At 42.5% G+C, this 15,401-nt stretch overlaps 1 protein-coding gene across 10 annotated transcripts in view; it reads left to right on the top strand.

Annotated features, from left to right (window-relative positions):
* usp48 (ubiquitin specific peptidase 48) overlaps nt 1-15,401 on the top strand; it is a 243,158-nt gene that overhangs the window by 100,908 nt on the left and 126,849 nt on the right. For all 10 annotated transcript variants that reach the window (XR_010016075.1, XR_010016074.1, XR_010016076.1 and 7 more), the window contains one exon: nt 8,202-8,284. Coding sequence is in view for 5 of the 10 variants with exons in the window: in XM_063033067.1 (XP_062889137.1) it covers nt 8,202-8,284 (83 nt within the window). In the remaining 5 variants the exon portion in view is untranslated. The remainder of the gene's footprint in view (nt 1-8,201; nt 8,285-15,401) is intronic.

The following is a 15,401-nucleotide window of genomic DNA, read 5'->3' as shown; positions in this document are numbered from 1 at the left end:
GTGGAAGATCAGTGGAGAAGGATAAGTGGACTAGGAGCCACATTCCTGCCTACCTGTGTTGCCACTTTCAGTGAATTAGATACGTACACCCAGGGGTGTCTGTTTATCAACAATCCCCAGAGCCCTGAAGTTTCCTATGTACGTCCTACACTGGTTAGCATCCCAAAATAGATCACATCATATTTGTGGGAGTTAAATTCCACCTTCCATTCTCTTACCCACTTTAACCACAGTGCCTTAGGCTTTTGTACAGTACTCTATTTGTCAGTGTGGAGCGGAGAGCGAGTTTGTAAATCTGGCGGGAGCTGAGGATGTTGGGAAGGGTGAGATGGAACGCCATGGGAGGGGTGAGGGACATGTGCAGTAAAGGAGTACCAGGCGTGGGAAGTAACACAGGTGCAGACACACCAGTGCCGTGAAACACCAGGAAAGTTCATTTGATTCCAAACAATTGTTTTATTGATCATCACAGAATGTCTCTCCGGTGCTTCCTGCTCCCTCCCCTTTGTCTTCCCCTTTTCCCAACAGTGATTCGCTTCTCCCTGCCCCCTTCCCACGCTCAGGCTGGTGAGCTTTACATCAGTGGTAGGGAAATTACAGCAAGAGATTCTTAGAAACAGGATTTACTTGAATTTGGAAAATCCTGACTTAAAAATTTGTGATGAAATTTTAGAGAAGTTAATGATACTTGATGTGTTTTGGGCAGTGCATTTTGTCTACATGGATTATTGTAAAGCATTTGACAAGGTCCCTCATGGTAGGCTATCCACTACGAGATGGAAAGTTTGATCCAAAATTGGATTGGTGATAAACAACAGTGGTGAAGGGTGTTTTTCTGAGTAAAGTTATGACCAGTGGAGTTCTGCAAGGACCTGTGCTGGGACCTCTCTAATTAAAATCAGTGGAGTTGTGGATTGAAAGAAAAGTTGTCAAAGGAATCCGCAGGATACAGACCAGTGGTAAACGTGGAGAAATGGCAGATGGAGTTTAATTCCGGCAAGTGCGAGCTGCTTCGTTTTGGTAATAACTTACAGAACCTTCAGGAGTAATATAGGGATCTTGGGGTGCAAGTGCATTGCTCTCTGAAATTTGCAGCACAGGTGGGGGGGGGGCAGGTGAATCAAACATAGGAAATCCACAACTCCACTGATTTTTCTGTCACCTTACTAATCGGACCATTTAAGTTTTCATCGGAGTTGTAGAGATCCCAGCACTGATCCTCGTGGAACAACACTGGTCACAGAGCTCCACTCAGAAAAACACCCCTCCACGCTGTTGTATTTAGTTCAGGTGGAGATGAGGAGGCATACAGGAGTGAGATAGATTAGTTGGTTGAGTGGTGTTGCAACAACAACCTTTCACACAGTGTCAGTAAGACCAAGGAATTGACTTCAGGAAGGGCAAATTGAGGGAACACACATCAGTCCTCATCGGGGGATCAGCAGTGGAATGGGTGAGCAGTTTCAAGTTCCTGGGTGTCAACATCTCTGAAGGTTTATCCTAGATCCAACATATTGATGTACGTCTCCTCAGATTGCCAAGATGGTGCCAGTGAACTATGGTGATGTGTTGCAGGCTGCTTACAAAACTTCTAAATATACTTGTTCTCAATTACTCACTGCAATCTGCAGTCTATAGTTTCCCTTTAAGCAATGTACCTTTGAATTGTCTTAATTAACGAGTGATTTCATGAGCTTGGTGGACTTAACTGTCAAGCATGCAGGTATAGCTCCTTTAAGTGGAAGTAAGTACATCACCGTGGCTGGAAGAGAGGGAGGAGGGGAGGACTTGAAGCCTGACTGAAATGCAAAGAAATGGAAGTTCCTCTACCCAGAATCTTGTTAACAAATGTGTAGTCGCTGGAGAACAAGATTGAGAGATTGCACATGATTGCTGAGGGGATGAGGATTTGTTGCATTCTGTGTTCCATGGAAGCATGGCTCACTCTGAACACACCTAATTTGCTGATAAGACCTGAGGTTTGCTTTATATACAGGGTGGACCAATCTCCTGATTGGGAGAAGGCAAAAAATGGGGTGGGGGGGGCATCCTGTGTTTTATGATGAACACCCTGTAGTGCTTGGACACAAAGGTCCTGGTCTTGTCAACCTCTTGTTCCTCAGCCTAGAACTTATAACAATTAAGCGTCGACCGTTCTACTTATCAAGTGAGTTCTCCTCCATGATCCTGACTGTAGTTTACCTACCATGAAAAGCCGACATTAATCAGGCACTTGAGATATTGAATGTTACAGATAGATAGATAGATATACATTATTGATCCCGAGGGAAATTGGGTTTTGTTACAGCTGCCCCAACTAAGAATAGAGCAGAAATATAGCAATACAAAAACCGCAAACAATCAAACAACAAAATGCAAACTATGCCAGATGGAAATAAGTCCAGGACCAGCCTATTGGCTCAGGGTGTCTGACCCTCCACAGTAGGAGCTGCAAAGTTCAATGGCCACAGGCAGGAACAACCTCCCGTGACGCTCTGTGTTGTATCTCGGTGGAATATGGCCGGGGTCCAACAGCAAAAAAGTTCAATATCTGGTCTATAAACACGTTCCTCGATCGTAATATGACCTGGATTGCACCATCCTCGTTGTTAACCAGAACAGTAAGCACCCAACTCCTTTACGCTTACCGCTCTCAATGCACTTCCAGTCAGCCCGAACGGTCTGGAAGCCGTCCATGGAAAAGATTTGATCGGGTATGTCCTCGTGCAGCCCCGTTCCAGTAAAACACATAACACTGTACCCCCGAAATGTTCTCTGACGCCTGGCTAGCGCCGTGAACTCGTCCATTTTATTACCCAGCGAACACCTCTTCTCCATAAGTCTCTGTTGTCTTGACCCGATCCTCTTTCCTCGCCTTTGTGGTCCCCCTCTGCATCCTCTGTGTGTTTTCCTCCAGATTTCAGCAGGGGTGTCCGCTGCTCTGCTCGCTAAACCGGCCGGCTCAATCAGCTGGTCCCTGGAATAAACAATGCGACCGTGCTTCTGCCCTGCTAATGAGACGTGTCGGAATGTAACTATTTCCAGCGCTAAAAACCAAACTAGAAACAGTTCACTGTGATGCACCTTAGATCATAGTTGGCGACTTCAATCAGGCTTGTTTGAAGAAATCTTTGCCCAGTTATTATCAGCTTATAATCTGCAGCACAACATACTCAACCACTGCTATGCTACAATTAGGAATGCCTAGACTGTATTTTGAGAAATCTGATCACTTGGCTGTTCTTCTGCTACGTGCATACAGATAGAGGCTGAAGAGAAGACATCAGAGATAAGGACAACAAAGAGGTGGTCATGGGAGAGCAGCTACGGGATTACTTCGAATCACTGAACTGGGCCATGTTCAAGGACTCATTCAGAGGATCTGAATGAATACACCACGGTTGTCACAGACTTTATAAAAACAGTGATAGAGGAGTGTTCCCCCACAAAATCATTCAGTCTTCCCCAATTAGAAGCCATGGATGAACCATGAGATCCACAGTCTACTGAGGGCCAGATCAGAGTGGTATTCAGGTCTGGTGACCAAAAGGTCTAGCTACGATTTTTCAGAAAGCCATCTGGTGTGAAATGGCAATTCCAGACCAAATGTATCACCGAAGGAAGCTCAACAGCTGTGTCAGGGTTTGAATGCTATTACCTCTTACAAAGTGAAACCAAGCAACATAGGTGACAACAAGGCTTCGCTCCCAGATGAGCTCAATGCCTTCTGTGCTCACTTTGACTGTCAAAACATGGAGGAAACTTCATGAACTCCCACAGAGACCGATGATGTTGTGATTTCAGTCCCTGAGGCCAACATGAGAGCATCCTTCAGGATTGTGAACCCATGGAAAGCATCCGGCCAGATTGGGTACCTGGTAGTCCAAAAGATTTGTTCTGAATAACTGGCTGGAGTGTTCACCTGTATGCTTAACCTCAAGTTTCGGCATTCTGAGGTGCCCACCTACTTCAAGCAGTCATCAATTATACCGATGTCAATTATACATGGTAACCTGCCTCAGTGATTATCGTCCATTTATGCACTGTGATGAAGTGCTTTGAGAGATTGGTAATGAAATATATCAACTCCTGGACAGCAAAGAAGAATACATCAGAATGCTCTTTATCAACAACAGATTGGCATTCAATGCTATCATCCTCTTAAAACTAATCAATGAGTTTCAAGACCATGAGCAGTTGGATCCTCAATTATCTCACCTGTAGACACCAGTCAGTTTGGATTGGCAACATTTCGTCCACAAGCTCTATCAGCGTAGGAGCACCACAAGGCTCTGTGAATAGCCCCTGCTCTGCTTAGTTCTAAGTAAATTTATTATCAAAGTACGTGTACTGTATATCACCTACAAAATCTAGTGACACTGGCCGAACATCAGCGAAGTACGGCGGAGATTTGTCCTCTGGCAGGTCTAACCTGGCCGTGAAGGTGATGTTCCATCAGTATACTACTAGACTAGATCTAGTAGTAGGATCATGGCTAGCTAAGTCAACGAGGTAAGCATATCTTTGCTACTTTGTTGGTTATGCCTCTTCAGGCAAAGGCTGCACGCAATGAGGATGCCGGCAGCAGGGCGTCTGATGATGTCTGTAGCAGATAAATCCAAAAGGGTCAATGGTACAGCCACCACTGGCATGCGGAGGAACCAGAGTGCTGGTCATCGGATGGCATCAGTAGACTAGTTAGTTGTCACTGCGGGGCAGCTTCCTTATCCACTAAGTCTGTTACACTCCTGTGTACCACTTAGCATCAGATTTGGAAGCCCAGAGAGACTGTATGGTGGGGGCACGACACCGTCTGTCTTATTACTGTGCAAGGCGTGAAAAACAGTCAACATCGAAATCGATGGACTGCCGAAGAAGAAGATCACCTAATACAACCCTGAGATTTATATTATTGAGGGCATTCCCAATAAATGCACAATAATAGAAACAATGAAAGACTGCACTAACTTGGGCATTCAACTGGTGTGCAAAAGACCACAGGCTGCAAATACAAAAAGATAGAAATAACAAAAATAATAAATACTGGTTTGTGAGATGTGCTGCGCTGTGTTCACGATCTTCTGCAGCTTCTTCCGGTCTTGGACAGGACAACTTCCATACCAGGTTGTGATGCACCCTAGAAGAATGCTTTCTACAGTGCAGCTATAAAAATTAGTGAGGGTTTCACGGGACAGGCCAAATTTCTTTAGTTTTCTCAGGAAGTAAAGGCGCTGGTGGGCCTTCTTGGCAGTGGACTGTGCTTGGTTGGACCAAGTCAGGTCATTTGTGATATTGACCCTGAGGAACTTAAAGCTTTTGACCTGTTCCACTTGCACACCACCGATATAAATGAGGTTGTGCGGTCCGCTACTCCTTCTGAAGTCAACAACCAATTCCTTCGTCTTGCTGACGTTGAGAGATAGGTTATTGTCTTTGCACCATACCACCAGGTTCTTAATTTCCTCTCTGTACTCAAACTCATCACAACTGATGACACCACTGATGAATACCGTCCTATTCCATGCCCTCACTTGGAAAGTTTGATCACCTGACTGTACTTCTATTCTGTAAGTTTAGGCAAAGACTGAAGACTGCAGCACCAGTACTGAGGACTAAGAAGGTATGGACAAGGGAAACATCAAAAAACGATGCCTCAAAAAAGTGGCATCCAACATTAAGGACCCCTATCACCAAAGACATGCCCTTTTCTCACTGCTACCATCAAGGAGGAGGTACAGGAACCTGAAGACACACTCAACATTTTAGGAAGGGCTTCTTGCATGCTGGCATCAGATTCGTTAATGAACAGTAAAGTGATGTACACTGCATCACCATTCATTTCTTTGCTTGCTCTCTTTTTGCACTTCTGATTTAATATATTTTAATATTTCTTATAAGAATGTAAGAACTATGCAGAACAAATTTCATGACATGTGCCAGTGATATTAAACTTGATTCAGATTCTGATTCTTTATTTGTCAGGGTAATAATTATGAATATTATTAAGTCATATTGTAGTTGTATAAATCTTTACTAGGGCCACATTTGGAGTATTGTGTCCAGTTCTGGTTGCTATAGTATAGGTAAGATGTGGAGGATTTGGAGAGGGCACAGAAGTGTTTTACCAGGATTTGGAACATATTGGCTAAAATAATACGTTGGGCAAACTTGGATTGTTTTTCTTCGAGCTTTGGAGGCTCAGAGGTAGCTTGTTAAAAGTATATAAAATGACTGGCATATAGACGGTAGATATCACTGTTTTTCTCAGGGTGGAAATGTAAATATTAGAGCATGTAGATTTAAGGTGAGAGGGAGAAAGTTTATTGAAGATCCCCACAATCTCCATGTGCACCACAGAACTGTGTGCTTAGTCCCATGTTCTCACTTTTTTTCTTATGACTGTGTGGCAGCTCCAATGCCATATTCAAGTTTGCTGATGACACCGCTGTTGTAGGCCAAATCAAAGGTGGTGATGAATCAGCATATATGAGGGAGACTGAAAATCTGGCTGAGGTGGTGCCATATCAACATAATTGTCAGCAAAACCAAGGAGCTGATTATTGGCTTCAGGAGAAAACCAGAGGTCCATGAGGCAGTCCTCATTGGAGGATCAGAGGTGGGGAGAGGGTTTGCAGCTTTAAATTCCTAGGTGTTATTTTTTCGGAGGACCCCAGTGCCTCTAATTAGGAGCCTGCAGAGATTTGGCATGACATCTAAAACTTTGACAAACTTCTATAGATGTGTAGTGAGAATATATTGACTGACTGCATCACATTCTGGGAGGGAAACACCAATGCCTTTACATGGAAAATCCTACAAAAAGTAGTGGATATGGCCCAGTCCATCAAGGGTAAAGCCCTCCCAACCATTGACCATGTCTACATGATGGTAGTGTAGTGGTTAGCACAACGCTTTACAATACTAGTGACCCGGGTTCAATTCCTGCTGCTGCCTGTAAGGAGTTTGTACATTCTCCCCATAACCGCTTGGGTTTCCTCCCACGTTCCAAAGGCGTAGCAGTTGGTAAGTTAATTGGTCATTGTAAATTGTCCCATGATTAAGCGAGGATTAAATTGTGGAATTGCTGGGTGGGGTGGCTGGAAGGGCCTACTCTGCACTGCATGTCAATAAGTCAATCAATCAATAAACATTGTCTCAGGAAAGCAACATCCAACATACCACCCAGGACATGCTCTCCTTCTTGCTGCTGCCATTTGGAAGAAGATACAGGAGCCTCGGGATTCATGCCATCAGGTTCAGGAACAGTTATGACCCTTCAACCATCAGTCTCTATGCCAGTGGTAATAACTTCACTCAACTTCACTTGCCCCATCATTGAAATGTTCCTGCAACCAACAGATTCATTTTCAAGGAATCTTCATCTTGTATTCTCAATATTTATTGCTTTTTATTTGTTACTGTTATTTCTTATTTTTGTATTTGCAGTTTTTTTTCTGCATGCTACGATTGATTCTGTTATGGTTATTATTCTATAGATTTATTGAATTTGTCCACAAGAAAATGAATCTCAGGATTATGTATGGTGACATATATATGTACTTTGATAATAAATTTACTTTGAACTTTGATCTTTATACATTGGATAAACCAGGTTTGGTTTTACTAAGTTCAGTAACCTCATTCTTTCTGTTTGTCTGTAGAAGAACTGGTCATCATTTTTACTTAATATTTCATTTGTTCTTTATATTAGATAGTCTGGTCAGCTGGGCCTTGCTCACAATCTTACCTTAGCTACATATTTCACATTTAAACATGCTTAATCTTATTTTAACTGCTCCTTACTTGCTTTGCTTGGCCATCTTGTCTCACCCTTTACGGCTGAAACATTAACCTGACATACATGGTTACAGCATTTTTTGATGTTAATGCAGCAGTAAAGATGTCCTGAGTGGATGTCCTTTTTAAAGTACAGGAGATAAGGACCTGTTAGGATTGGGACTAAAAGACCAAGAGTTTTAAGGATTCACTTAGCAGGCTAACACCAAGCAGGGCACCGTTGCATATTTACATCGGTCATTAACTTAAAATCTAATCAAATAGAGGAATGATACCAGAAGCTCACTCTTACTTTTATCTTTATTACATTTGTTTTTCTGAATTTACATAATTTTATTTTGAAATAAAAACTGGTTTGCTTGAGTCAGAATTTGTCAATAAGTTATGAAATTTTAACCTTGCAGGCAAACTGGTCATAAGAAAAAACTAAACTCCTACATCAGTTTTCCTGAAGTTTTAGACTTAACTACATATCTTGAAAGGAAAGGTAAGGGGTAATTTAATATTTATCAGTTCAGTAATGATGTTGGACTTCCATTGTTTCTGGAATTCATTGTTCTTAGTTTTCAGGATCTAATTCAAACCTATTTGCAATGTGGAAAATACATCTTCTGAAAACCCTTAAGCCTGCCCATTAGCTCATGATGAAAATATTTGCTCAGTGCTGATGTAGTTCTTACCTATTTTATACCATCCATTGAATATAAAAGTAAGTTTATTCACAGGTCATTTTAAGTGACATTGAAGGCAAGAAAATGAATCTCAGGATTACATATGGTAATTATATGTACTTTGATAATAAATTTACTTTGAGCTTGAACTCTGAAAATATCTTCATGAGAAAAACTAAAATTTGATCCAGATAAAGAAAAGTATTAAATATTCTGATGGTGTAAAAAGTATTTTAAAATATAAAATGATATGTGACTGATGGGAAGTAATGCTCTGTCAGTTGACATTGTTTATTAAAAAAAATGAAATGCCTTCAAAAGAGGTAAATAGGCAATGGAAGAAGATACAAGGCTGCAAATGGGTAGTAGATGGTGTGTACAGCATCTGATTATTTTATTCCTCTTTAATAGACCTATCAGAAGAAAAGCTCGGAAGGAAAAGTCGTCACATGTTAAGTTGGTCCTTTGGAAATATTTGTCATCTGATTTACATTTTGGTGTAGAATCTGCAAATAATTACACAAATGATTGCAAACACGAGGAAATCTGCAGATGCTGGAAATTCAAGCAACACACTCAAAAAATGCTGGTGAACGCAGCAGGCCAGGCAACATCAATAGGAAGAGGTACAGTCGACGTTTCGGGCTGAGACCCTTCGTCAGGACTAACTGAAAGAAGAGATAGTAAGAGATTTGAAAGGGGGAGGGGGAGATCCAAAATAAAATCTGAAATAAATAAATAAGGGATGGTATTTATTTATTATTATTAGTTATTCTTTCCCCCTTTTTCTCTTTTTTCTCCCTCTGTCCCTTTCACTATAACTCCTTGCCCATCCTCTGGGTTCCCCACCCCCTTTCTTTCTTCCTAGGCCTCCCGTCCCATGATCCTCTTGCTTCTCCAGCTTCGTATCCCTTTTGCCAATCCACTGTCCAGCTCTGAGCTCCATCCCTCCTCCTCCTGTTTTCTCCTATCATTTCGGATCTCCCCCGCCCCCCACTTACAAATCTCTTACTAGCTCTTCTTTCAGTTAGTCCTGACAAAGGGTCTCGGCCTGAAACATCGACTGTACCTCTTCCTATAGATGCTGCCTGGCCTGCTGCGTTCACCAGCATTTTTTGTGCGTGTTACACAAATGATTGCTTTTGGTTTGAAAAAATATTTACAGGCATGGAGGTCAGCTGTGTTCATCCTAAGATGTTTATGGAAATTATACTAAATATAGTTTCAACAATCACTCTGAACATTTAGACAATAAGACCATAAGATATAGGAGAAGAATTAGGCCATTTGGCTCATCGAGACTGCATCATGACTGATCCTTTCAGCCACAATCTCCTGTCTTCTCCCCATAACCCTTCATGCCCTGACTAATCAAGAATTTGTCAGTCCCTATGCCTTAAATATACCCAATGACTTGACCTCCACAGCCACATGTGGTAATGAATTCCACAGGTTCACCACCACTCTGGCTAAAGAAATACCTCGTCTCTGTTTGAATGGACGTCTGTGTATTCTGAGGCTGTGCCCTCTTCTTAGACTCCCCCACCATAGGTAACATCCTCTCCACATCCCCTCTATCGAGGCCTTTCAATATTTGATAAGTTTCAATAAGGTTACCCCCCTGGAATTCAGAAGAATGAGGGAATACAGGCCTAGAGCCATCAATCAGTCCTTGTATGGTAACCCTTTTATTCCCAGAATGATTTTCATGAACCTCCTCTGAGCTACATCTGTGGGTGACAGTATTACCTTCATAAAATCAAAGATGCTGTGAAGATGATAACTGGAAGAGATGTACCAGAAGGGGCAATTGCTAGAGCATTGCATTAAAAAGGTGTTTATCTCACAATAATTATGAGCATTATCAGTGTGCCCTTCAAGAAGATTGTTTGCCACCAGCTCATGTGGACAGTTAGTGACGTCAATAAATGCCAACAATACCCAAACCCCAACAAAATGAATATCAAAATAGTTCATTTCAGTTCCTTTTATTGGGGATCACTGAGCATAGGGCTTGTAAAGAATATAGTTTTAGCAGAATATCAAACCCCTCCCCCCCCCCGCTTTGCTTTATTTGTGCCTCAGATCAACTCTGCTACAGCCGTTAGCAGAAGGGTTTGCTTTCTCCCCAAGTACAGGTCAGTGTTTGTTAGTGTCATATAGCACCACAACACAGCAGTAGACCTTTCAACCCATCTAGTCTTTGCTGAACTGTTCTTCCACTTATTTCCATCAATCCACATCTGGATAATAGCCCTCCTTATCCCTCCTATTCCAAGTACTTATGCAAATTTCTCAAGTATAGAAATTGAACCTGCATCCACTACTTGCACTGACAGCTCGTTCTACACTCGCATCACCATCTGTGAAGAAGTTTTCCTCAGGTTCCCTTAAATAATTCACCTTTCACCTGTAGTTCTAGTCTCACCCAATATGAGTGAAAAAAGCCTGCTTGTATTTACTCACTCTATACCCTCATAATGTTGTATACCTCTATCAAGTCTCACCCCATTCTCTCACACTTCAGCAAATAAAGTCTTAATATATGTAACCTTCCCCTGTAACGCAGGTCCTTAAGTCCCGGCAACATCCTTCCAATTTTTTTGAACTCTTTCAATCTTATTACTGACCAACATGTTCTCCACTTGCAAACAATGCAAAAATTACTGAATGTTGAAAGGAGTAGATAGGGTGGATGTGGAGAGGATGTTTCCTGTGGTGGGCTTATCCAGAACTAGAGGGCACAGCCTCAAAATTGAGGGCCGTCAGGGTATCAAAGGATATGGTGAGAAGGCAAGTGCATGGGGTTGAGTGGCATCCAGGATCAGCCACGATGGAATGTTGGAGCAGACTCAATGGGCTGAAAGGCCTAATTCTGCTCCTAAGACTTATGGCCTAATGGTCTTAAAATAATATGATCGCAGTACAAGCTTTCTAGTCTAGATTTATAAATTGTACCTGGTCAAATGGCTTGCAGAAGCAAACAGATTGACCTTGTACATTCCCTTCAGAGTTTGTGATTTCAGTGCTTTTGTTGGAGCTGGTGCTTGTACAAAGTATTTTTCCAGTATCCTATGAGAAATAGTGAATGGTTTCTGGTTTTTAGTTGAGTACATTGTAGGTGACCTTGGAGGATTCCTTAAATAACTCTTGATGTCAAAGCTGTCTGTGATGTCAGAGTGGATGATTTCAGCAGCTTGAGCTGATTGGCTAAAATGCAAATTCCAGGGGCAGGAGCAGAATAGTAGACGTATGTTTTCATCTGGAGAGAAAGTTTGCACTGCTCAGACTGCCCTTCTCAGTAACAGTAAACCCAATAAGAGAATCAGATGGGTAGACTGCAATAGTACAATCCAGTGTCATGGTGGCAGTAACTGTGACTCTGCCATCTTCACAACTCAAGTGGGAAATGAGCTGAGCTGGCTTGTTGCCAGTAAAAAGTAAAAGCTGGGAAATAAATCAGAAAATGCTAGAAACACTCAGCAGGTTAGGCAGTATGCATAGGTCTTGATTTAATAGGCAACAATGAATACCATTAGGTATACATTGCTCTTACATTATGGCAGCTTCAGTCCACCTCAGGTCAGTGTCAAACAAGCTCTAACTGAACTGAACGATGTAGTAAACAGGCATGAAACAGCATATCCTGTTGCCTTCCCTATCATTTTGGGGGAATGTAACAAGGTCGGCCTGAAAAAGTCTCTGATTATGATCAACAAATGACTTGTAGTAGAAGAGGAGCCAACACAGGGATCACTGTTACACCACCAGCAAGAGTGCTTACTGTGCTATCTCACGGCCACACTTTGGAAAGTCTGATGGCCTAGCTGTACTCTACTGTCTGAGTATAGGTAGAGACTGAAGACTGCAGCACCAGTAGTGAGGACCAAGAAGGTATGGACAAGGGAAGCACAGGAGCACTTACAGGACTGCTTTGAATTGGTGCACTATACTGTATTAAGGGATTCATCTTCGAGTCTGAATGAATATGCCACAGCTGCCACTGTCTTCATTAAAACCTGTGTGGATGAGTGTGTGCCTACGAGAACATACAGTACATACGCAAATCAAAAGCTGTGGATGAAGCAGGAGGTTCATAGTCTGCTGAGGGTTCGATCTGTGGCATTCAAGTCTGGTGACCCAGTTCTGTACAAGAAAACTAGGAACGTCTTGCTGAGGGCAAAGAAACAATTCCGAATAAAGTTGGAGGTAGAATCAGGTGCATGTCAACTCTGACAGGGTTTGCAGGCCATGACTTAGTACAAAGCAATACCTAGCATCATGAATAGCAGTGACGCTTCACTCCCAGATGAGCTCAACACCTTTTATGCCTGCTGTGAAAGAGAGAATAAAACTATAGCACCTGGTGACCCTGTGAACTCTGTCTTGGAGGCCAACATTAGGCTGTCTTTCAAGTGGCTGAACGCTCGCAAGGCGACAGGCCCAATGGAGTACCTAGTAGGACTCTGAAAACCAGTGCCAACCAACTGGCGGGTGTGTTCAATGACATTTTCAATCTCTCATTACTACTGTCGGGAGCTCACACTTGCTTCAAAAGGGCGACAGTTATACCAGTACCCAAGAAGAGTAGGGTGAGCTGCCTGAATGTGTATCTTCTAGTAGCATTCACATCTACAGTAATAATGCTTTGAGAGGTTGTTTGTGGCTGGAATTAATTCCTGTCTCAGCAAGGGCCTGGACCTGCTGCAATTTGCCTATCACCACAACAGGCCAACATTGGCTGCGATCTCATTGACTTTTCACATGGCATTGGACCAACTGGACTATACAAATACCTATATTTATTGACTACAGATCAGTATCTAACGCAATCATTCCGATAGTTCTGATCGAAAAGCTCCAGAACCTGGGATTCTCTACCTTCCTCTGCAACTGGAGGAGGAGAAGATGGCGGTGCGATGGCAGCTCACGCGGCCATTTCGGTGGTGATCTCTGTATCTGTCAAGTAGGGGACCATGCACAATTCTGATTTGATGAAGACGAACGTGAGAGTACGCAGGAACATCGGGAAAACTTCTGAAATGCCTGCTTCGCTGCCGCTGCTACTGTGTGGTAGCCGGAATCTCCAGAGCAGAAGGCCCCGGAATCCTTGGCTTTGCGTGTTTCAGTGGCCGGGGCGAGGTCGAAGCCACTCGGCAGAGGATGGCACTCGGGAGGCTGTATTGGAGAGGCTGGTCGGAAGCGCGAAGTTTTTGGACGGATGGGCTCAGTGTCGGCTGTGGTCGGCTGCTTCCAAGGCATCGTCAAGTTGACGGTACCTGGAGGTTTATGGCAGGGAGTTTCTCCCTTTTGCCGCCGCTGTCGGGGACTCGGGAGTCGATTGACTCGGGAACTTTTGAGACTTTATTTACCATGCCCATGGTTTGTTCTTCATCAAATTATGGTATTGCTTTGCACTGCTGTAACTATATGTTATAGTCATCGGTTCTGTCAGTGTTAGTCTTTGGTTTGTCCTGTTTTCAGTGATATCACTCCGGAGAAACATTGTATCATTTCTTATTGCATGTATGCATTTCTAAATGATAATAAAAGAGGACTGAGTGTTCTCATAATCTAATTGGATCCTCTACTTCCTAACTGATAGATCACAATCTGTGCAGACTGGAAACAACATCTCCACCTCGCTGACAGTCAACACTGGTGCACCTCAAGGATGTGTGCTGAGCCCACTGCTCTACTCTCTACACCCCATGACTGTGTGGCTAGGCACAGCTCAAATGCCATTGATAAATTTGCCAATGATGCAACTATTATTGGCAGAATTTCAGATGGTGACGGAGGTGTGTACAGCAGCGAGCTATATCAGCTAGTTGGGTGGTATTGCAGCAAGAACCTTGCACTCACTAGCAGTGAAACCAGAGAACTGATTGTGCACTTCACACACCAGTCCTCGTAGAGGGATGAGAAGTAGAAAGAGTGAGCAATTTCAGGTTTCTGGGTTGCATTATCTCTGAGGGTCCAACATATCGATGCAGCTATAAAAAAGAGACAACTGCTGCTATATTTCATTATGAGTGTGAGGAGATTTGGTATGTCCCCAGAAGCACTTACAGATTTCTACAGATGTACCGTGGAGCGCATTCTAACTGGCTGAATCACCGTCTGGTATGGGGGTGGGGTGGTCAGACTGCCGTCATCTCCATCATGGACACAGACCTCCTTTGTATCCAGGACATCTTTAAGGAGTGATGCCTCAAAAAGGTGGCATCCATCATTAAGGACCCCTATCACCCAGGACATGCCATCTTCTCATTGTTACCATCAGGGAGGAGATACAGGAGCCTGAAGACACACAGTCAACATTTTGGGAACAGCTTCTTCCCCCCTGCCATCTGATTTCTGAATGGACATTGAAGCCATGAACACCATCTCACTAATACTTTATTTCTATTTTTGTTCTAATTATTGAATTTAACTATTTATTGAATTATTGAACTATTTTTGATCCAATTATTGAATTTAACAGTATATATACTGTAATTCATGTTTTTTCTATTATTATGTATTGCAATGTACTGCTGTCGCAGAGACAAATTTCACAGCATATGCAAGTGATATTACATCTAATTCAGATTCTGATTATAAAATAGTGTTGGCTGGGAGATCAAATCCTGTAACTAGAACCAAGTTATTAACAGCATGATGTCAAAGAGAAGTTATTGCATAGAAAACAGTACATAATTCTTGTTTCAAGATTTGCGTGGTTTATACTAGAAATGACAGGAAAAATCGAGCGGATCTTTGGCATTTTCTTCAGAAATTTAAGCTTGAGGAATGCTGTAATTTGAAAGTGGGAAGAAGATTTGGTAGGAAAGAAGTAAAAATGCTTCTGCATACTGAATCTAAAATTTAGGAATTGTAATTCCTACAATCTAATAACACCTTCACCATTCTTGTTTCTCATGAAGTTCC

Source organism: Mobula hypostoma, chromosome 25, assembly GCF_963921235.1.
Source record: "Mobula hypostoma chromosome 25, sMobHyp1.1, whole genome shotgun sequence".
In the NCBI taxonomy this organism is placed as follows: Eukaryota; Metazoa; Chordata; class Chondrichthyes; order Myliobatiformes; family Myliobatidae; genus Mobula; species Mobula hypostoma.
Note: the sequence above shows the minus strand (reverse complement) of the source record. Positions and strands in the feature narration are given on the sequence as shown.